Genomic DNA, 22,050 nt, shown 5'->3' on the forward strand with positions numbered 1-22,050 from the left:
TCCGCGCGCGAGATCCTCCGCGCGGGCGCCGCGCAGTACGTCGTCCTCGAGCCGAACCGGGGCGTCTTCGACGCGGCGCTCGGCCTCGCGCTGGAGACGGCGGCGTCGGCGTCGCCGTTCCTGGGCTTCTGGGAGGAGAACGCGCCGCTCCTCCGGTCCGGCCAGTTCGACGGCGTGCTCTACGACGCCTTCCCGGACGTCGCCGACTCTACCTTCTTCGCGGAGGCGCGGCGGCTCCTCAGGCCCGGCGGCGCGCTGGCGTTCTTCCTCGAGGGCTGCGGCGAGCGCTCCGCGCCGCCCACGGCGGAGACGGCGACGCGCGAGTGCGGCGACTGGGGCCCGCCCGCCGGCGGGATATGTTACTCTACGAGTTGCGAATTACAGGGAAGGCGCAGCGTGCGCTATAACGGCGGTTACTCGGCCGCCGAGTGGACCCGCCCCGCCCCTCGCCGCGGCGGCCAGGAGAACCGCTTCCGGGGCCCGGCCGCCGCGGGCGAGCCGACGTCGTCGAAGACGCAGGGCGCGGTCGCGCTCTGGCAGCGGTGCGGGCAGCCGCGCTCGGGCCCCTCCCAGAGCTCGACGATGAGGACGCGGCGCGTGCCCGCCTCCACGGGCCGCACGGCGTGGTAGCGGTGGCTCGCGAAGACGACGGCGTCGCCGCGGCGCGCGAGCCCGGCCGCGCGCGCGCCGCCGGCGCCCGGGAACCAGAGCGCGCCGCCGTCGAAGTCGTCGCCCGGCGCCGCGAGCATGACGTCGATGGTGAGCACGGAGCCGCTGTCGTAGTGGCACTCGTCGGCGAGCGCGCCGCCGGCGGCCATCTCGTGGTGCTCGACGCAGCGGACGCGGAGGTCGACGCCGCGGAGGTCGAGGCCCATCTGGTCCGCCGCCGCTCGCTTCGCCGCGCGCACGAGGCGACTCGCCAGCGCGGGCAGCTCGCGCTGGAAGGCCCGGCCGCAGCTGAGGTAGACCGTCGTCCACGCGCCGCCGTTGCACTGGCGCGCGTCGGGCCGCGTCCGCTTCAGCCGCGCCGCCAGCGCCGCGACGGCCTCGACGTCTTCGCGCGCGAGGACGCCGGCGAGCGCCGCCACGGGCACGGCCTGCGCCGCGGCGACGGACAGCCGCGGCGCCGGCAGCAGCTCGCCCGCGTCCTCGTCGTAGTCGCCGTCGCCGTCGAAGGTGCGCACGCTCAGATGCCGCGGCAGCAGCCACTGGCTCAGGCGGCTCTTGCTGAGCGCCATGCTGCCGGGAGCGGCGCGGAAGCGCCGCGGCGCTGCCCGAAAAGCCGAGAACTCGTGAGGTGTCGCCTATGAAACGCGGCGCCCGTGTACAAGATTCGCTTGTTCACCTCCAGAAAGAACTGGCTAGGCGGATTGGTTAAGTTTTAAGTGAAGTTTTAAAACGGGCGTCACGTGCCGATAAACTGGACTCCTTACCCCCCGGCGCACGCGAGGGCCCTCCGCGGCGCCGGCGCGAAGCCGCGCGCGGCGAGGCGCCGGGCGATGCCGTCCTCGTGGGCCATGCCGACGACGGCGACGACGCGCTGGCCCGGGCCCGCGGCGCCGAGGCGGTCGAGGAGGCTCGCGGCCATGTAGGCGTCGCGGGAGTCGACGAGCGCGTCGTAGAGCGCGGGCGCGTTGGCCTCGAGCGCGGCGACGATGGTCCGCACGGTCTCGCGCTTCTTGACGAGCTCGACCGTCGACGCGACGCTGTCGCGGCTCGCGACGTCGACCGCGCGCGTCAGGTCGCCCGCGAGCGCCGGCGACAGCGCCGCCTCGAAGTTCTCGAGGTCCTTGGACGTCGTCTTCCTGACGGCGTCGCCGACGAGCCGCAGCGTCTCGTCGACGTCGCGGTCCGCGAGGAGAACGGGGACGCCGGCGCTCCGCGCCTTGCGCAGCGCGACCGCGAACTCCTCGCCCGTGTCGAGGCCGAGGCGCTCGAGCGACTTGTAGAGCGACCGCAGCACCGCGCCGACGACGAACGCGCCGAGCCGCTGGCCGACGGGCGCCGGCGCGAGCGGCGTCGCGGGGCCGGGCGCCTCGCCGCCGAAGCCCTGGACGCGCTTGCCGTCGAGCTCGACCATGACGAGCGTCGGCCGCACGGCGTCGATCGTCTCCGCGACAAGCCGCGCGGAGACGTCCGAGACGTGGGCGGTCCCGACGAGGTAGACCGTGCTCTTGCCGTTCGCGAGCGCGCTCACGGCCTCGTCGCAGAGCGGCGGCGCGGCGGCGGCGGCGCTCCGGGGGCGCGCGGCGGTCCAGGCCGCCGCTGCAGCGGCGCCGGCTCGCTCGCACATTCCGCGGCGGCTCGCGACCGGTGCGAGCGCGGTGCTCCGCAGCAGCAGCGCGGCGAGGACGAGCGCGTGCATTGGCACAGCGGCGACCGGGGCGCCGCCGCGGCGGCGTCGCGCGCCGTCGCGCGTCGGATTTCGTCCACGAGGACGCGTCGCCATGCCGATGCGCTCGGCGCTGCAACTTCCCTGCACAGTGAACCAGGCGTTTGTTGGCACTCTTGCATGCCGCAGCGCGGGTCGCGGGCCGGCAACCCGCCGCGGCGGCGCGGCGTCCCGCGGGCCGGCGGCCCCTGGCGACCGCCGTCATCCGCCGGCACGACTCGCCATCCCGCGCCGCGCGGCCGCAGCCCCTTGGCTCGCTGAGGCCCGTCTTCGAAAATCAGCCCGGTCCGACCCCCGGGGGGCTGGCGCGGCCGGCGCGGCGCCTCGCGACCTTCGCGGAGCGGCCCCTGGGGAAGCTCGTCGACGAGTCGCTCGACGACGACGAGCTCAAGCGCGCCTTCGACGGCCTCGCGGACGGCGCGGCGGGCATCCCCACGGGCGACTTCGCGTCGACGCTCGCGCGGGCCTACGGCTTCGGCGCGGGCCCGCTGTCCTACGCGATGCGGCTGCGGATGCTCTGGACCGCGCGCGGCATCGACGAGAACCACGACGGCGTCATCGAGTGGGACGAGTTCCGCCGCGCCGTCCGCGGCGCCGAGGCCGAGGCGCTCGAGGACGCCTTCTTCTCGCCGGACGCGCTGAGCTTCCTCGGCATCGCGACCTTCGACGACGCCGCGCTCCGCGAGGGCTTCGACGCCGTCGACGAGGACGGCGACGGGAGACTCTGCCGCGCCGAGCTCAAGAACCTGTTCCTCCGCACCTGCTCGAAGATCGGCCAGCGCGGCGCGGCCTTCGACGTCATGGTCGACAACATCATGGACGAGCTCGACGCCGACGGCAACGACGCCGTCTCCTGGACCGAGTTCAAGAGCGCGTTCGCCGTCTACTACCTCACCTACCTCGACCGCGCGTCCCTCATGGACGGATCCGCGAGCGCGCGCCACGCTTAAGTGGATTTTTGTGTAGTAGTCGGGTTCCCGGTCGGCGGCGCGACGGGACATGTGTGCGTCGAGGTTTATGCGCACTGTTCGGGAGACTCCCGCGGGCTCGAAGGTGTTCTCGAATCGACTCGATGGCTTGCTGGCCTTGCGGCATTCAGCGAGTCGACTTGTGGCACGCCCGATTGCACCTGTGCTCTATCGAAGCTCTCAACTAGCAAGCTCTCCGGCCCCCGCGTCGAACGCGCGGCGTGGTCTTCCAAGGCATCGTTGTGCTTCTTGCGGTGCTCGTCGTGGGCCCGGTCCTTCTCCTCGGCGTGGGTCGTCGACCGCCGCAATAAAACATGTGGCGACCTCTCCTCCTTCTCTTCGCCGTGACGGCGGCCCAAGAAAGCGGCGGCGAGCTGAAGTGGGACGCCATCGTCGAGTGGTTCGAGGAGTACTGCGCGCCGCACGGCGGCGTGCTCCACCCGTCCCTGCGCATGCGCGAGGTCGAGGGCGGCGCCGCGCGGCCGCCGCGTTTCCGCTACGGCCTCTACGCCGTCGAGGACTTCCCTCCCGACACGGTCCTCGCGCGGATCCCGCGGCGCTGCACGTTCTCCGCGTTCGACGCGCGCATGGCCGTGCGGCGGCGCGGCGTCGACGGCTTCGAGCTCTGCTCGGATCGGCCCGACGCGTACGCCTCCAAACACCAGGACGTGTCCCTCTGCTCCGAGATGGAGATGGCGGCGGAGGTCGTCATGGGGGCGCACGACGAGCTCGCGGGCGACGGCATCGACGCGTTCCACGCGTACTGGCGCGCGGCCGTCGACCCCGTGGAGCGGGACGCGGCGCGGTTCGCGCCGGCGTGGAGCGAGGACGACCTCGACGCGTTGCCCCTCGGCGCGCGAAAGTACGCCGCCGACGTCCGCGAGTCGCTCCGACGGGGCTGGGAGAAGATCGAGGAGAACTTTCCCGCGCTCGCGGAGGCGGCGTCCTTCGACGACTTCCGCCTCGCGGCGCTCGTGCTGCGGTCGCGCGCGTCGCGCCCGGACATCTTCGACGCCGACGACGAGGAGGACGAGGTCGGCGACCGCTTCGCGCACGTGCCCATCATCGACCTCTTCAACCTCGCGCCGATCCGCATGATTACTTCGGCCAATCCGGATGGCTACGACGGCGATTACTTCGGCGAAGACGCGGACTACGAGATCCAGAACAATTGCGACTGGGTCTTCTCCAAGGACTGGCACAACGACGACCCGTTCGGCGGCCACGTCGAGGTCCTCACGGGCTGGCGCGACTACGTCGCGGGCGACGAGCTCGTGCGCGACTTGGAAATGGACAGCTTCGACAACAACTACGTCGAGTACGGCGTCACGCTCGACGTCGCGGGCGTCTGCTCGCGGGCGACGGGCCCCGCCGCGTGCTGCGACGAGCTGGCGACGGACGACTACGACCGGCACGACAAGCTGCGCCTCCCGGGCCCCAGCGACGCCGGCGAGTCGCGGCGCGTCGGCCTCGTCGCCGCCGCGAAGCATTTCGGCGACAAGTTCATGTGGCTCGTGCTGATGGAAGCGGGCACCGTCATCGTAGAACGCGGCTACGACAAACCGCCGCGGCCGAAAGCCGAGGACGAGTGGCGGGCCGGCGCCGAGATCGCGGCGGCGGTCGAGCGGAAACTCCTGGGGTACCGCGACGGCTGGGCCGTGACCCGCGCCGCCGCCGAGGAACGGGCGGGCACGCCGGGGCGCGACGGCGACGCGGCGCGCCTCTGGCTCGGCTACCACGACGTCATGGACGGCCTGCTCGAGGTCGTCCGCGGCTCCGGGCGGGACGTCGCGGAGGACCTCGCGGACGCGCCCCCCCCGCCGGGCTCGGGCTGGCTCGACGAAGTCCACAAAATCATCCACTTCTCGGACGACGCCGTCGTCGACGACGACTACCTCTCGGACGACGCCGACGCGGCCGCGCCGCCGTGGCGCCGCATCAAGCTGGGCGAGGACGACGACGATAGAGGGGCCGAGCTGCGCTAGCCGCTCCTGAGGCTCGTGCTCACGGCCTACAACGGCATCATGCAGATGATCCACGCCGAGAACTACGGCTTCTCGCCCCTCTGCTAGGGGCCGCGCGACGTCCGCGGCGGGCGCGCTCGCCGCGGGCCTCGCCATCGCGCGCTACTTCGAGGCCGCGGAGTTCCTCGACGCAGACCTGGACCTCGTCGAGCTTCTCGGCCCCGGCGCCGCCGCGGACTTCCTGCGCCAGCTGTTCTCTAGATCTGAGCCTTTGAAGAAGTCGAGCCTCGAGAACCCCGCGCGAGAGGACCGCTTCGACGAGAGTGATCCTCCTACTACGTCGAGTGGGTCACCCCGGACGCCCCCGCGCGTGGTCTAGGAAGTCCCGGCGAGGTTAGGCGCGCGCGTAGAGCGCGTCGCGCGGCGCGGCGCAGCGCGTCGCGCCGTCCGGGCAGCACGTCGGGCACGCGGCCTGCGCCGCGCGCGTCGTCGGCCCGCCGCCGCCGACGCCGACCATGCCCCGGGCGACGGGCACGGGGCTCGCGGACCCCGGCGGGCAGTAGTGGCCCTCGCCGCACTCGCGCGCGCGGCCGTGCGTCGACGCCGCCGGGCAGTAGTAGCCCGCCTCGCACGCCGCGACGGCGCAGGCGCCGCGGCCCTCGGCGTCGCCGACGCAGGCCGCGGAGCAGGCCGGCGTCGTCAGGCCCGTGGTGTTGCCGAAGGTCCCGCCGGGGCAGGGCCGCGCGTCGCGCGCGAGCGAGCCCGCCGGGCAGTAGTGGCCGCGGTCGCACGCGCCGTCGCACGCGGGCGACCCGAGGCCCGTGCCGTTGCCCCAGCGGCCCGGCGGGCAGGGGACGGGCGCGTCCGCGCCCCGGGGGCAGTAGTGGCCTGGCGGGCAGGCGTCGCAGCTGGCGTCGCCCGTCGCCGGCGCGGGGCGCGCGCCCGCGACGCCCGCGACCTCGAGGCCCGGGCCGCGGCGGTACGTGCCCGCCTCGCAGGCGTAGCGGGAGCCCCGGGCGCAGCGGAAGCCCGGCCCGCAGGCCGCCTGCGCCTCGCGGCGGCCCGGCGCCCCGCCGGCGACGTAGTGGCCCGGCGCCGCGGGCCGCGGCGCGCCCGAGCCCTCGGGGCAATACGCGGCGACGGCCGCGCCGTCGCCGAGGAACGCGACGTCGCCGCAGGGCTTCTCGCGCGCCGACGTGCTGTTGGCGGGGCAGTAGTAGCCGGGCTCGCACGCGCCGCTGCAGGCCGCGTCCCTCAGGCCCGGCCGCGCGCCGTAACTCCCCGGCGGGCACGGCGCGTCGCGGGGCGCCGTCGACGCCGCGGGGCACCAGAACCCCGCGGGGCAGGGGCCGGAGCAGCGCGCGTCGACGAGGCCGGACTTTTCGCCGTAGGTGCCCGGCGGGCAGGGGTACTTGGGCGCGCCGTTGCCCGGGCAGAACGTGCCCGGCGGGCACCGCTCGGGCGCGACGCTGCCCTCGACGCACGACGACCCCGGCGACCGGCAGAGCGCGGAGCAGCCGGGTGAGGCGAGCGTCGTCTCGTTGCCGTAGGTGCCCGCCGGGCAGGGCCGCTTGACGCCGCCGGCGCAGTAGGACCCCCGCGGGCAGCGCTCGACGGCCGCCGCGCCCGCGTTCCGCGCGAAGATGGCGTAGTAGCCCGCGGGCACGGGCCGCGGCGCGGCGCTGCCCGCGGGGCAGTAGACCGTCGCGCCGCCGCAGGCGCGCGCCGTCGCGGCCGTCGACCCGTCGGGGCAGTAGAAGCCCGCCGCGCAGGTCCCGTTGCACGTCGAAGCCCCGGGCGCGGCGAAGCGGCCCGCGGCGCAGGCCTCGCAGCCAAAGTCGTCGGGCGACCGCACGACGAGCTCCGACCCCGCGGGGCAGGCCGGCGCCGACGCCGCGCACAGACCGTCGCCGCCGCAGTAGGCCGACGCGCACGTCCGGTCCGGCCCCGCCGCCGCGCAGCCGCCGTCGGCGCCGCAGGAGCCGCAGCGCTCGCCGGCGGCGCGCCCTAAAAACCGCGTCCCCGCGGCGAACTCGAAGACGGCGCCGTCCGGGCCGTAGGTCTCCGCGCCGTTGTGCCGCGCGTTCCAGACGCGGTGCTCGAAGATGGGCTCGTAGGCGGCGTCGTCGTCCGGGTCCTCGCCGTCGCGCGCGCCCTCCAAAACGAAGAAGCGCGGGCAGTCGAGCGCGCCGACGTTCTGCAGCGAGATGTGGCGCGCGCCGCATTTGATGACGAGCGCCGTCGGCGCGAGCGCGCCCGCGGCGCCGACGTCCCAGCCCAAAACCTGCGGCGCCGAGAGCTTGCCCGCCCAGCCGCCGACGGCGTCGCTCGTCCAGGACGTGCCCGGGCTCGCGTCCCCATCCAAGGCCTTGAAGCAGTCCTCGGAATTCGTCGACGCCCAGCAGCGGTAGGGCGCGGGCGCCGCGCGGCCCGTCAAGGGCGCGGGCGGCGCGCGGCGCCGCGGCTCCGCGCGCCCTAAGACGCCGCCGTAGACGACGACGTCGTCGAGCTCGACGCGGCCGCCCGGTCGCGTCCGCAGCGACTCGGTCATGACGAGGCGCAGGTAGCGGTAGGTCGGCAGGTCCGGCCCGTGCGCGCGCGTCCACGTGGACCCGTCGCTCCACGCGATCGCGTCGCCGGCGCCCGCGGCCGCGGCCGCGAAGCGCAGGTCGCCCGTGGCCGGGGGCGCGTTGCCCGGCGCGCGGAAGTCGGCGCCGCGGAGCGCGTAGGGCCCCGCGTGGGCCGCCGTGACGGCGCCCCAGGTCCGGGCCGTCGGCGCCTCGGCGGCGACGAAGCGCGCGCCGTTCGACGCGACTCGCACGAAGCCCCGGCCGTCGCTCCAGAGGCCCGAAAAGTCCGACGCGACGGCCGGCGCCGGCGCGAGGGTCACGTTGAGCTCGAGCGTGCGGTTCACGAGGAAGTCGCGGGCCCGCGGGAGCGCCCCCGGCGCCGGGCCCGGCGCGACGACGCGGGGCTCGAGCGCGAGCGACGCGCGGTTGTCTCTCGCGAGGAGGAGGAGCTCGGGGTCGTCGCCGAGGTAGACCTTGGTGTAGAGCGGCGCCGCCGCGTCGCTCCCCGTGATGCGGAGCTCGACGTGCTGGGGCGGGCCGTAGGCGCCGGGGTTGACGGTCTCGAACGAGAAGCGGCCGGCGGCGTCCGCGACGGCGACGCCGTGGCAGCCCGTGCCGTCGCGCGCGGGGCTGTAGTGGTCCTCGGCCGGGAGCGTGCCGGCGGCCGCGTGGGCGCGCGCGAGGGGCGTCCAGCCCCCGAAGGGCGCGACGCCGTAGGGGTCCGCGTGCCAGAGCTCCACCGTCGCGAACGCCGCCGGCGCGCCGTCCGTCGAGACCGCGCGGCCGACGACGAAGAGACGGCCGTCGACGTCGTAGCGGTGGCCGTTGAGCGGGTTCGCCACGGGGCCCCGGGGCCGGAACGTCGGGCGGCAGGCCACGCCGGCGCTCCCGACGCCGTTGCGCGGCGCCCGCGGCGCCGCGTAGTACGGACTCGGCAGGTCCGCGGTCCAGGGCCGCGTCGCCGCCGCGGCGCCGCAGGTCGCGAGGCCGCAGTGGCCGAAGTGGGCGTCCACGGCGACGTCGCCGACGCAGACGGGGTGCACGGCCGCCGCGAACGCCTCGGCGACGCCGTCGCCGTCGACGTCGCGGCGAGCGCGCTCGGTCCCCGGCGCCGCGCCCGCGACGGCCGCGCCGCCGCAGGGCGACCGCTCGACCCAGCGCGCGTGCGTCGCGAGCCAGCCCTCCTTGGACACCTGGCTCTGCGCCAGGGCGTGGGCGGACCCGAGGCTCGCGAGGTCGAAGTCGAGCGCCGCGGCGAGGTCCGCGCGCCAGCCCGCGGACCGCGCCCGCTGGACGTAGGGCGTCTCGTCGAGGTCCAGCGCCGCGCGCCAGTCCACGGTCGCGGCGCCGGCGGCCAGGCAGCAGAAGACGACGATCTCTCTCATGACCGATTATTAGTATGAGCTGCCCATACTGAACAGCGGACTTTTTCGTTAGCCTTCAATAGACGATTTCAGATTCTTCTGTCCGAGGCTTCAAACAAAAATTATGTATCGAAATTAATGTATCTCCCGCAGTGGCGCCGAGTTACGCGAACTCGCGCTCTTGGCAATCGAATGCCAAGAGCGTGAGTTCCTGGAACTCAAACCGAAGTCGGCGAGTTGGGCCCCCGCGCCCACCCTGGCGGGCTGCGCACGGCCGTGGCCATGTACGGTGACATATTCCGGCGTTTCTTCGGCTTGGAAGCGCGACGGGCCGCCCGGGGGACGGGCTGCTCGGCGCCGAGTCGTTCGTGATGGCGCGCCCGGGCCGCGCAGAGCCCCCGCGCCGGTGCTCTGGGGCCGCGCGGCTCGTGCTCGGGGTCCCATTGGCTGCCGGGATCCAGGGGCAGCCTCGCGCGACGGTTGAACCCGATCCGGGTGCTGCGCGGCGCGGGGTGCGCGCACGTGTCGCGGAGACCTTGGAAGTCAAAGTCTTCGACCTCTATGGTCGAGCGCATCAAAGGGGACTCCCACACTACATAGACGAACGATCCCCGACGCTCCGTGAACTCGAACACGACGGAAAAGGGTGCGGGGGACGCGAGCAACCCTTTCCCGACCCCTTGCGGCGCCTCGTGCGCGACGCGACGCAACCCTGGGGAGTGACATCCCGCGGGGAATGTGTCGTCGACAGGCTTCCGATCCTCGCTGCAGCGGGGGTTGTCTCTTGACTCGGTTCCTGCGTCGAGCTACGGGCTGGTGAAGACGACTTTTTCGTCCATAGCCGAGCGCGGACTTCGTGTCACAGCATCAATACCGACGTAAACTTAGTGATACAATTTGTTGGAAAGCCAATCTGAAATCGTCTAATGTTGTGTCAATCGATGTTGTCGAAGCAATAATATGTTCTTAGCACGAGCATGTGGGCTGCGCACGAGCCTTCCTCGGCGGGGGCGCGGTCCGCGTCGGCGTCGACTCGACGTCGTCGGCCTTCCTCGAGGCGCCGCTGGAGGCCGCCGCCTTCGACACGCCCGGCGGCCTCGTGCTCGTCGCGCTCATCCGCGCGCGCGCGAGCCGCGCCTACGTCGTCGACGTCGACGGCGCCGAGTTCGCCCTGTCCGTCCCCGCGCGCGCGATCCAGACCGTCGTGCTCCCGCGGTCCTAGCGGAGTGTTAAATGGCCGTCGGAGCGGCGTCGACGACGGGGAACGGAAAGGGGGTGGGGGGAGGGGGGCGCCGCTAGTCGTGCTTCTTGTAGACGACGTCGGCCATCGAGGACCACGTCGTCGGCGCGGAGCTCGGCGACGCGATGGAGCCGGAGATCTCGACGTTGGCGAAGTAGGACGACCCGTACATGTAGGAGAAGCCGAGCGTGAGGCGGCCGACGTAGGCGTCGTCGAAGGTGTAGGACGACTTGTACTCGTCGCCCGAATCGTTGATGATCGTCTGCGTCATGGTGCCGTCGCCGTCCCAGTTGATCTTGTACGTGTTCCAGACGCCGTAGCTCGCGCTCAGGTCGTTGCTCGTGTCGAGCGTGCTGCCCGCCGAGCACGACGCGACGGAGCCGGTCTTCCAGTAGAGTGTGCTTTGCTCCGGCCACGCGACCGCGAGCGGGCCGTCGCCAAAGGGCATGACGAAGGCCATGTCGTTGTCCTCGGCGTAGAAGTCGAAGCGCACGGACCCCGCGATCTCCGAGGAGAAGTAGTAGTCATCGGACTGGAAGCCGACGAAGTTGTCGTTCGTCGTGTCCTCGACGTAGATCGTGCTCTTGCCGTCGAAGGTGTAGTCGTACTCGACCTCCGTGCTCGAGTCCTCGCAGGCGACGAGCCACTCCTTCTCCAAGGTGGAGAGCGCGAGCCACGCGATCGTCGGCGCGGACGTCGGCACGTCCGTGGGCCTCGGGCTGGGCCGGGGCGTCGGCCGGGGCGTCGGCGCGAAGACGGGCGCGGCCGTCGGGTCGCCGGGCAGGGGCGTCGGGTAGGGCGTCGGGAGGGGCGTCGGCGACGGCGTCGGCGCGGGCGACGGCGCCGCGATGTTGCCCGCGTACTCGACGTTGGCGATGTAGCTGGCGCCGGCGTCGTAGCCGAAGCCGAGCATCAGGGGGCCGACGTACGTGGTCGAGTCCGTGTACGAGACCTCGTACGTCGAGGAGCCCGACGTGAAGGTCCCCGTGTAGGTCCCCGCGCCGTCCCACGCGAGCTTGAGCGTGTTCCACGTCTGCCCGACCTGGGCCGCGTCGCTGTTGGTGGCCATGCTCACGCCGTACGAGCAGTCGCTGGTCGTCTCGCGCAGCATCATGTGCTGGCTGGTGAGGACCAGCAGCATGCCGTACTTGGTCGGCGTGACGAAGACGTTGGCAGATGCCTCGAGCCAGTAGTCGAACTTGACGGACCCGGCTACGCTCGTGTCGAACCAGACCTCGTCGCTGATGAATTGAATCATGCTGTCCGCGTCGCTCGTGTCGTAGGCGTAGATCGAATCGTGGCCGTCGAAGGTGTAGTCGTAGGTGACGGTCGTGTCCGATTCGGCGCACTCCGTCGTCCACTCCGAGGACGCGAGGGTGGCCCCGATCCAGGCCATGGTCGGCGCCGAGGTCGGCTCGGCCGTCGTCGGGCTCGGCGTCGGCGACACCGTCGGGTGGTGCGACGGCCGCGGCGTCGGCACGGGCGTCGGCGACGTCGTCGGCGACGTCGTCGGCTTGGGCGTCGGCGTCGTCGTCGGCGCGGACGAGGGCTTGGGCGTCGGCACGGGCGACGGCCGCGGCGTCGGCAGGGGCGTCGGCGACGTCGTCGGCTCCGTCGAGGGCTTGGGCGTGGGGACGGGCGTCGGCTCCGCGGACGGCCGGGGCGTGGGGACGGGCGTCGGCGACGGCGTGGGCCGCGGCGACGGCGCGGGCGTCGGCTCCGGCGACGGCACTCCGAAGTCGCTCGGCTCGCAGTAGCAGGGGAAGTTGTAGCCCGTGCAGGGCACGTCGTTCCACAAGCCGTCCCAGCCGTAGTCGACGATGATCTCGCCGCAGTCCTCGACGCCGCCCGAGTCGCTGGGCTCGCTCGTGCCCCAGTCCGTGAAGTGGCTGTCGCAGCCCGCGTTCCACGCCCAGCTCGCCGGGTCCGTGGAGTCGGACGCGAGCGCCGTGTAGCCGAGCCACGCGCGGGCGCTGCCGTCGGCACTCAAAATTCCCATGAGCGCGTCGTCCTGGGCCTCGGACGTGACGCAGGGCATCTGCCAGCCCTCGTTCGCGCACGTGGTCCTGCACGTCTCCCAGTCCGCGCCGTCGGAGAACTTCACGAACGTCGCGTCCTGGCAGTAGCAGTGCGAGCGCCCGGTCGTGTCGCAGCCGATGTCGTTCCACACGCCGTCGTGGTCCCCCGCGTAGATCTCGCCGCAGTCCTCGCCGTCGCCATAGTTGTTCGGCTCGTCCGTGTTCCAGTTCGTGTAGCCGTCGTTGACGCAGCCGGAGTTCCATTCCCAGGTCGACGTGTCCGACGAGTCTTCGTCCGACGGCGACTCGTAGCCGATGAACGCGGAGCCGACGCCGTCGTCGTCGAGCGTCGCGGTGAGCAGCGCGTTCCGCGACTCCGTGCTCACGCAGGGCATCATCATCTTGTTCTCCGTGCAGATGGTCTTGCACTCGTTCCAGGACGTCGTCGTGTCCGACATCTTGTAGAGCAGGACCGCCGTCGGCGCGGCGCTCGGCGCGGCGGACGGTTTCGGGCTCGGCGCGGCCGACGGCTTCGGCGTCGGCGCGAAGACGGGCGCCGAAGACGGGTCGCCGGGCAGGGGCGTCGGGAAGGGCGTCGGGACGGGCGTCGGCGTCGGCGTCGGCGCGGGCGACGGCAGCGGCGTCGGCGCGTCCGTCGGGAGGGGCGTCGGCACGGGCGTGGGCGCGGGCGTCGGCGTCGGCGTCGGCGCGGGCGAGGGCCTCGGCGTCGGCACGGGCGTCGGGTGATCCGTGGGCGTCGGCGTCGGCACGGCCGTGGGCGCGGGCTCCGGCAGCTTCGTCGGGTGGTCGGTGGGCCGCGGCGACGGGACCTCCGTGGGCTTGGTCGTCGGGAGCGGGTAGGGCATGTCCGTGGGCGCCGGCACGGGATGGTGCGTCGGCCGCGGTTCGGGCGCGCTCGTCGGCACCGTCGTCGGCACCGGGATGGGCGCCGACGTCGGGAAGGGGATCGGCACGCGCGTCGGGATGGGCATGGGCTGGCTCGTGGGCGCCGGCTCGGGCACGCCCGACGGCAGGGGCGTCGGCGCGGGGATCGGGACGCCCGTGGGCTTGGGCTCGGGCGCGCTCGACGGCACCGGCGTGGGCGACGGGATCGGCACGCCCGTGGGCTGGCTGATCGGCACGGCGGACGGCAGGGGCGTCGGCGCGGGCACGGGCATGCCCGTCGGCTTGCTGATGGGCACGGAGGAGGGGGCCGGCGACGGCTTGGCCGTCGACGGCGCCGCGCTCGGCGTCAGGGGCAGCCACTCCGCGGCTTCGCCGTCCCCCGTGCAGACGCAGCCGCAGTAGTCGTAGCAGTCCTTGGGGTCCGCCCAGACCTCGACCTTGCAGCACGCGGTCGTGAGGTGCCCGGACTCGGATTCGCAATTGCAGAACTCGACCTCGTCCGCCGTCAAGTCCTTGATGAAATCGGGCAACGGGGGCAGCGACGACGCCACCAGCGCCGCGGCGGGCACGCCCCCGGCCGCGGCGCGCTCCGCGAGCGCGTCGGCCGAGCCGGCGCCGCGCGAGGCGAGGGCCACGCCGCCGACGGCGAGGGCGGCGACGCCGGCGACGCCGGCGATGAGCCACGACCGCTTCGACGACGAAGACGACGGGGGCTCGACCTTCTCGGGGAGCACGCCGCCCTCCAACAGGCTTCGCTGCTCGTCCTCGGCCATCGACTTGGCCATCGTGCGGCGACGGCAGCAGCCAAAGACAGGGACGACTCTGAATTGGGGCAGCCACCATTGATCTATAAGATTCATGAAGTTTAACGGCATGATTGAATGCTCCTTTAGCGAAGTGCTCTTTTTGCCACAGAGGCATATGCCCATGCCCATGTGCTCACCCTCTTAGAGCGCACAGCCGACGATGTTCGCGCTGAGAGCCCGGGGTGCTCGCCCGCCCGTCCGAGTCCTGCGAAGCGCAAGGGCCTGGGCGGCAGCAAGATCTTCGTCGTCTGCGGTGCGGACGTATCGCTACGTCGTAGACCACACGGGAGCCGTGCACCTCGACGAGCCGGCGAGGGCGCGCACGCTGGCGACGGCCTACCGCGATCCGAAATTCCTCGACAACCTGTACCGCGGTCTCCGACGGCGGCGAGACGGACGATGGACGCAGCGCTGCGCCGGCGAGATCAACGTGCTGCGGGCCGACACCGGCGACGAGCGCGCGGACGCGAGCGTCATCGTCGTCTTCGGCGGGTTCGACGCGGACGCGGAGGAGCTCCTCTGGGGCGGGACGATGCGCCAGAGGTTCGCCCCCGACTGGCTACGCGTGAGCCGTAGCGGCGAGTTCTTCCACGCGTTGGAAAACGGCCGCTACGGCGACTACGGCCTCGTCGGGTCCGCGGTCGCGCACTCGCTGTCGTCGCGCCTTTCGGGCGGCGAGGACGGCGATTTGCGGCTGCTCTGGGACGGCGAACGGCACGTTGTGCGCCGTCTGACGTTCGGTGGCGACGACGCGGACGGGGTTCTCTAATATTAAAATTTCTCAAATATCGCCATCGTGGATCTCTCCGTATGTCCGACTCTTCGCGAAACTCAAAAATAGCACAACAACTTACACACAACCCAACACGAACTCCAGCACCTTCCGCCGAATCGCGCCGCGACAGAGCAGCACGTTCATGTGGTGGGAAGCACAATCGACGACGGTGACGTTCGGGACGCCCGCGGACGCCCAGGCGTAGCCGTGGGGCGCCGCGTCGCCGTCCTTGAGCATCTTGACCGCGCGGCGCTCGGACGCGCGGAAGAGCACGAGGTCCGCGTCGAGCTTCGACGTCGCCTTGTCGTAGACGCCTGGCGTCCGGAGCGTGTCGATGAAGGCCGCGGCGCCCGCGGTGAGCTCGTGGCTCACAATCTCCCGGTTCTCAACATCTCCCTTGGCCGCGTCGTAGCCGAGGAAGTGGATGCCGAGCGACGGCAGCAGCGCGAGGAACGCGTCGACGCGCTGGTCCGCGGTCATCGCCGCCCAGCCCTCCGGGAAGCGGCGGTTGCGCCCCAGCAGCAGCTCCGCGGCGGCCTCGGCGGGCGCGTAGGAGCAGTCGAGGTCGAACTGGGACGGCTCGGGCCCGTCGAGCGCGAAGACGGCCGCGGCGCGCTTGCCGAGCGGCGCGAGGCGCAGCGCGGTCTCGACGGCGAGCCAGCCGCCGACGCTCAGCCCGCCGACGAAGCAGGCCGCGTCGTCGTCCGGCACGGCGGCGGCGATGAGCGGCGCCACGTCGCGCGCCATGTCGCCGACGGCCGCGCCGTCGCGGCGGTCGACGCCGTAGACGCGCAGGTGCGGCGCGATCTCGCGGCCGAGCTGGGCGAAGATGGCGCTGTCGCCCTGGCCGCCGCTCCAGAGGAAGAGGGCGCCGCGCTGCGTCGGCCGCCGCGGCCCAAAGGCCGCGAGGAGCGACGACGCCTCGACCTCGGCCGCGCCGCCGCCGCCGCCGCCGTCGCTCTGGTCCGCGAGGAGCGCGACGATGGCGTCCGCGGCTGAATCGACGGTCGGGTAGTCGAAGAGGAAGGCCGGCGCGACGGCGACCTCGAAGGCGCGCTTGAGCGCGCGCGAGAGCTCCGTCGCGGCGATGGAGTCGACGCCCGCGTCGTCGAAGGACGCGTCGACGCCGTCGGCGAGGTCCGCGCCCGAGAGCTCGCCGACGATGCGCCGCACCTCGGCCTTGACGCGCGCGGCGTCGAACCGCGCCTCGGCGCTCGACGCCGCGGCGGCCGGCGCGGCCCGCGCGCCGACCGCGTCCGGCGCGGCGTCCGCGCGCGCGTCGACGCCGTAGACTAGAGGCTCGACGACCTCGAGCCAGGGGTAGCTCGCGCGGCCGCGGTAGAGCGCGCGCTTCGGGGCGCGGACGGCGTCGTCCGCGGCCTCGGGCTCCGCGGCGCCGTCGCGCGCGAAGCGCGCGTGCGCGACGACGCCCGAGAACCCGAAGCTGCCGACGCCGACGACGGCGTCGCCCGCGTCGAAGCAGGGCGTCGCCGACGCCTCCGACGCGGGGACGGACAGGGCCTTCTTCGCGGCGCCGGCGAGCTGGCCGTTGAGCGTCCGCAGCGCCGCGTTCGGCGGCAGCGCGCGCGTCCTCGCCGCGCCGAGGAGCGCGGCGACGCCCGCGAAGCCCGCGGCCGGTTCCAGGTGGCCGAGGGCGGCCTTGGCGCCGTGGAGCACGACGGCGCGCGCGAGCCTCGCGGGCGCCGCCGCGTGCGCCGCGAGCGCGGCCGCCTCGACGGGGTCGCCGAGCGCCGTGCCCGTGCCGTGCGCCTCGACGTTCGTGAGGGTCAAACGGGGCGCCTGGGCGAGGGCCAGCGCCAGGAGCTCGCGCTGCGCGACGGCCGACGGCGCCGTGATCGACGCGGTCCGCCCGTCGCTCCAGAGGCTCGTCGCCGGCAGGCGCGCGTAGCCGTCCCAGGCATCGCGCCGCCGAATCAGCACCGCGACGACGCCCTCGCCGCGCGCGTAGCCGTCCGCGCGGCCGTCGAAGGCGTGGCACCGCCCCCGCGGCGACAGCATGCCCGCGCGCTCGACGACTTCCGCGACGGACGCGTCGATCATGGCGTTGACCGCGGAGACGAGCGCGGGCTCGTGGCGATCGGTCGTCGCGTCGCCGAGCCGCGCCAGGTGGAGGCAGACGAGCGCCGTCGAGCAGGCCGTGTCCGCCGTCAAGGCCGCGCCGCGGAGGCCGAGCGCGTGCGGCAGGCGCCCGGCGGCGACGGCCGGGTTCGCGCCGGAGACGGCGTAGGTCGACCGCGCGAGCCGCGGGCTCCGGACGATGGCGCGCGCGAAGTCGTCGGTCTGGAGCGCGACGAAGGTGCCGACGGTCCGCGCGCCGTCGCGGACGGCTTGTTTGGTGACGCCCGCGGCCTCGAGCGCCTCGTAGCCCACCTCCAGGAGCTGGCGCTGCTGCGGGTCCAGGACCGTGGCCTCGGCGGCGGCGACGCCGAAGAAGGCGCCGTCGAAGTCGACCCAGCGTTCGGTTCGAATAAACGCGCCGTACGTCGCCGCGCGCGGCAGGTCGAGGCCGTCGAGGCCCGTCGACGTCAGGGACGGGTGGACGCGGTCCATCGGGAAGCGCGCCACGCCGCATCGGCCGCCGCGCAGCGTCGCGTAGAAGCCCGGGGCGTCCGCGCCGACGTCGCCCGCGGGGAGCGTGCCGGCCAGCGACGCGGCAACGAGCGGCGGCCGCTCCGGCGCCGGCGCCGCGACCGCGCCGGCGTCGCCGTCGCGGCCGTACCCGGACGCGTCGCCCCGGAGCTCGAGGACCATGGGTATCAGCGCCCCGCGGAGGTCCGACACCGTCGGGTACTCGAAGAGCGCGACGTCCGGGAGCTCGACGCCGAGCGCGCCGTTGAGCCGGTGCGCGAAATCCGTGAGGCCCATGCTGTCGACGCCGAGCTCCATGAAGGGCACGTCGTCGTTCGCCGGGTCGTAGGTCTCGAGGATGGCCTCGATGGTCCGCCGCAACGCCGCCTCGACGAGCGGGCCGACGTCCGCCCGCGGCGCCCGCTCCTCCTCGACCATCTCCTTGGCGACCTTCGTCGTCGTCGTCTCCTCCTCCTTCTCGGGCTCGGGCGCCTTCGACGGGCCGTCCCCGCGGCGAAGCTGCGCGGGCACGAAGGACAGGAAGGCCTCGGGCAGCACGCTCAGCGACGGGCGGACGTCGCCGCCGACGGCCGACGCGAGGATCCGCTCCATCGTCGCGAGGGGCGTCCACTGGGGCGCCGCGCCCACGGCCTCCTGGTGCATGCCCACGCCCTCGATGGCGAGCCACTGCAGCGCCGACGACCGCCGGCCGCCGGCGCGGCCGCCGAGCGCGTCGTCGTCCAAAGCCCCGGAGCCGTGCGCGTAGGCCGTCTGCCCCGGGCCGCCGAGGACGACCGTCGCCGACGTGAAGTGGACGACGTCGTCGGCCAGGCCCCGCAGGACCCCGAGGTTCGACGCCTTGGGCCCCGTGACCGCGTCGACCATCCACCGCTCGACCTTGCGGAGGAGCGCGTCGCGGAGCACGCCCGCGGCGTGGACGACGCCGCCGAACGTCGGCGCCGACGACGAGAAGACCGCCGACGCGGCCTCGCCGAGGCCCGCGAGGCTCCCCGACGTGTCGACGCCGGCGACGAGGTGCGCGCGCTTCCGGAGGCGGCCGACGCGCGTCGCCAGCGCGTCCCTGTCGAAGACCTTGATCCGCGGGCGCCGCGCCGCGACGACGACGTCGCACCGAAGGTCCGTCAAGAGCGCCGCGGAGACCAGGCCGAGGCCGCCCGTGCCGCCCGTGACGGCCCAGGCGCCCCGGAGCTCGCGCCGCGCGTCGGCCGTCGACGACGCCGCCTCGACCAGCGACGGCACCAAGACGCCCGAGTTCGACGTCAGGACGCAGTCCTTGGCCACCGGCGCCTCGCACAGCTCCTCGAGCTGCGCCGCGCCGCCGCCGCATCGCAGCGCGGCGCTCGAGAGCTTGAGCCGCGGCTGCTCGACGCGCGCGACCCGCAGCTGCGCGTGGAACGCGTTGAGCGACCGGTCCTTGAGCAGCACGACCGTGTGCGGCACCTTCGCCTCCGCCGCGTAGAGCGTGCCGACGGCGAGGTCGAGCACGTCGCGGGGGAAGGCCAGCACGAGCACGCCCGGCGTCCGCCCCGGCGTCGGCGCGGCCGTCCGCGCGCCCGCGCCGACCTCGGCGGCCGCGTCGTCGAAAACCAGGACGGACGCGCGGTGCGCCGCGGGCGACGCGAGGGGCCCGTCGGCCGCGAGCGCCCGCGACGCCTCCTCGCGCTGGCCCAGGCCGTCCGGGTGCGGGCTCGGCGACCGGCCGAGCCAGTCGCCGTAGGGCTCCTCGCGGCCGGGGACGCCGACGGCGCCGACGTACTTCCGCCAGTCGCCCGCGCAGTCCTCCACGAAGTCCGTCCAGGCGCAGACGTCGTTCACGGACACGTGCTGGACGCGCCGGATGATCTTCGCGAGCTGCGGCTGCACGGCCTTGTCGCCGACGAGGGCGAGGAACGTCGACGCGAAGAAGTCGAAGGACGTCGTGTCCTGCGCGTTGCCGGCCTTGGGCAGCTTCCTGAGCACGCCGTCGAACTCGGACTTGGGCCGCGTGAGGAAGTGGCAGAACGTGTTCGCGAGGAAGGACGCGAAGGGGATGTTCGACGCCGACAGGGGCGTCGCCTCCTTCCTCACGTCCAGATCGGCGCGCAGGATGCACGCGCGCCGCTGCCCCTTGACCCAGATGCCCGTCAGGTCGCCCTCCTCGAAGACGCCCATGGTCCGATTGACGATCGACGTCTCCTTGGAGAAGCCGTAGCACAGCAAGGCCACGTCGGCGCGGACCTTCGCGAGGCCGGACGCCCGGGAGGTCTCGACGAGGACGCGCGGCGCGCTCGCGTCGTAGCCGCGGATCTCGCCGTGGACGACGCAGGCGCGGCCGAAGCGTGTCGCCGCGTAGTACTGGTCGCTTACCGCGGGCCGTTTCCGCCGGTCCGTCGTGTACGCGGGCGCCAGCTTCGCGACCGCGAGCATCTTCGAGATCTCGTCCCAGGCGTCGAACGCGCGACCCGCGTCTAGGAGCCAGACCGCGCAGCGCGGCATCACGGCGTGGCGGTGGCGGCACACGAGCGTGATCGCCTTGGCGCCGTGCTCCAGGCCGGTCCGCACGTTCTCGACGCCGTAGGCGCCGTGGCCCGCGACGACGAGGTCGCGGCCCGCCATCTCGCAGGGCCGCGCGTCGCCGCAGACGCCGTAGGAGTCGTAGCCGCCGTAGTGCGCCGGCGCCATGGGCGCCAGCGTCGGCGACCGCAGGGATCCGCAGGCGAAGATGACGCCCTGGAAGACGGAGGACTTTCGGAGGCCCCGGCCGGGCGCGGCCTCGAGCGCCGCCGGCGACCGGTCCGTCCAGTCGACGCCGCAGTCCTTGGACGGCCAGGGCTCGTAGGCGACGCTCGTCACCTCCCGGAAGATGGACGTCTTCTTGTCGATGCCCATGCGCAGCGCGAAGCCCGCGATGGACGCGGCGACCTCGTCCGCGGGCTGGAAGTTCGACTCGTCCGCGACGCGCGGCGACCGGTCCTCGAGGTCCAGCGTGTAGGTGAGCTTGCCCGTCTGCACCTTGGACGTCAAATTCGCCGTGGTCACCCAGACGCCGCCCAGGGACCCCTCGAGCTCGAAGAGCTCGAAGTCGACGCGGCGCCGCGTTAAAGCGCCGCCGCTGAGCACGCCGTCCAAACCGCCGCCGATGATCAGGACCGTGTCCGCGCCGTAGTCCCAGGCGTCGCCCGCCGTCGACGGCGCCCCGGGCGACCCCCAGGCGACCTCGTAGCGCCCCACGGCGCCGTCGGGAGGCGCGCGCGGCGGCGGCGCGCGCGCGCCGCGCCGCGGCCCCGCCGCGGCGCGGAGCCGGCGGCCGCGGTAGAGCGACCCCGGGGACGGCGCCGTCGCGCCGCCGCGGTGCGCCGGGAGGACGAAGGCGCCGTGCGCGATCGTGCCCCCGAAGCCGAAGGCGCTGACGCGCCGCGCGGCGACCGCCGCCGCGGGCGACGGCGACGGCGCGAGGACCGCGGCCGACGGGCGGACCGCGGCGACGTGGGCGTTGAGCCGGCGGAGCTCGCCGTTGCGGCCCGCGAAGGCCGCGGCGGCGACGAGCCCCGCGGCGGCCGCCGCGGCCTCGAGGTGGCCCAGCGTCGCCTTGAGCGACGCGGCGAACAAGCCCGCGGGCAGCGCGCGCGCGGCCGCGGCGACCTCGACGGGGTCGCCGAGCGCCGTGCCCGTGCCGTGGGCCTCGAGGCGCGCGGCGGCGCCGACGCCGCCGACGCCCGCGAGGAGCGCGCGCTGCGCGGCGCCGCTGGGCGCCGTGAGCGACGCGCTCCGGCCGTCGTGGCCCGCCGCGGTGCCCGCGACGGCGAGCCCCGCCGCGACGGGCCCCGCGACGCAGGCCGCGGCGCCCTCGCCGCGCGCGTAGCCGTCGGCGCGACCGTCGAAGGCGTGGCAGCGGCCCCGGGGCGACAGCATGCCCGCGGCCGCGAGGCGCGCGGCGCCGCGCGCGGCGAGCGCGCACGCGCCGCCGGCGACCGCGTCCGGGCGGGCCCAGCCCAGGGCGACGTGCAGCGCGACGAGCGCCGACGAGCAGGCCGTGTCCAGGGACGCGCAGGCCCCCGTGAAGCCGTGCGCGTAGGAGAGGCGCCCCGCGGCGACCGCGCAGCTCGCCGCGGCGACGGCGAGCGCGCCGGCCGCGCCGCGGTCGCGCGCGGCGCGCTGGACGCCCACGGCGACGGCCGTCGCCGGCCCGAGGGTTCGCGCCGCGATGGCCGCGCCGAAGACGGCGACGACGAGCGCCTGCTGCGCGTCGAGCGCCGCCGGCGCGGCCGCGGCGACGTCCGCGCGCGCGAGGAACGCGCCGTAGCGCGCGACGGCCGCGGCGCCGCGCGCGAGCGGGGCCGCCGCCACGCGCGAGCCCGCCGCGAAGCGCGCGAGCGCGTCGCCGCCGGCCGCGAGGCCCCGGAACGCGGCGACGACCGACCGCGCGCGCGCCGCGTCGCCGCCGCCGCGCGCCGCGGC

The 22,050-nt window shown here is 74.1% G+C and overlaps 5 protein-coding genes across 5 annotated transcripts; 1 reads left to right on the plus strand and 4 right to left on the minus strand.

The window, feature by feature from the left end:
* Positions 1-413: 413 nt before the first annotated feature.
* AURANDRAFT_64859 (hypothetical protein) lies at positions 414-1,238 on the minus strand (the record flags this gene model as incomplete). Its single annotated transcript, XM_009039843.1, has 1 exon — positions 414-1,238. One exon carries the CDS (start codon positions 1,236-1,238, stop codon positions 414-416), a length of 825 nt encoding a protein of 274 aa, XP_009038091.1.
* A 191-nt stretch (positions 1,239-1,429) lies between these two features.
* AURANDRAFT_64860 (hypothetical protein) lies at positions 1,430-2,365 on the minus strand (the record flags this gene model as incomplete). The annotated part of the gene is made up of 1 exon (XM_009039842.1): positions 1,430-2,365. The coding sequence occupies one exon, from the start codon at positions 2,363-2,365 to the stop codon at positions 1,430-1,432; it is 936 nt and encodes a 311-aa protein (XP_009038090.1).
* A 3,353-nt stretch (positions 2,366-5,718) lies between these two features.
* On the minus strand, positions 5,719-9,279 carry AURANDRAFT_64861 (hypothetical protein; the record flags this gene model as incomplete). The annotated part of the gene is made up of 1 exon (XM_009039841.1): positions 5,719-9,279. One exon carries the CDS (start codon positions 9,277-9,279, stop codon positions 5,719-5,721), a length of 3,561 nt encoding a protein of 1,186 aa, XP_009038089.1.
* Positions 9,280-11,892: 2,613 nt separating this feature from the next.
* On the plus strand, positions 11,893-13,824 carry AURANDRAFT_27625 (hypothetical protein; the record flags this gene model as incomplete). The annotated part of the gene is made up of 3 exons (XM_009039607.1): positions 11,893-12,186; positions 13,108-13,254; positions 13,378-13,824. 3 exons carry the CDS (start codon positions 11,893-11,895, stop codon positions 13,822-13,824), a joined length of 888 nt encoding a protein of 295 aa, XP_009037855.1.
* Positions 13,825-16,755: 2,931 nt separating this feature from the next.
* AURANDRAFT_27877 (hypothetical protein) lies at positions 16,756-17,574 on the minus strand (the record flags this gene model as incomplete). Its single annotated transcript, XM_009039840.1, has 1 exon — positions 16,756-17,574. A coding segment is annotated over one exon (819 nt), but the record flags the coding sequence as incomplete, so codon positions are not given.
* Between the last annotated feature and the right edge of the window lie 4,476 nt (positions 17,575-22,050).

Source organism: Aureococcus anophagefferens, assembly GCF_000186865.1.
Source record: "Aureococcus anophagefferens unplaced genomic scaffold AURANscaffold_12, whole genome shotgun sequence".
NCBI classification, from domain to species: Eukaryota; class Pelagophyceae; order Pelagomonadales; family Pelagomonadaceae; genus Aureococcus; species Aureococcus anophagefferens.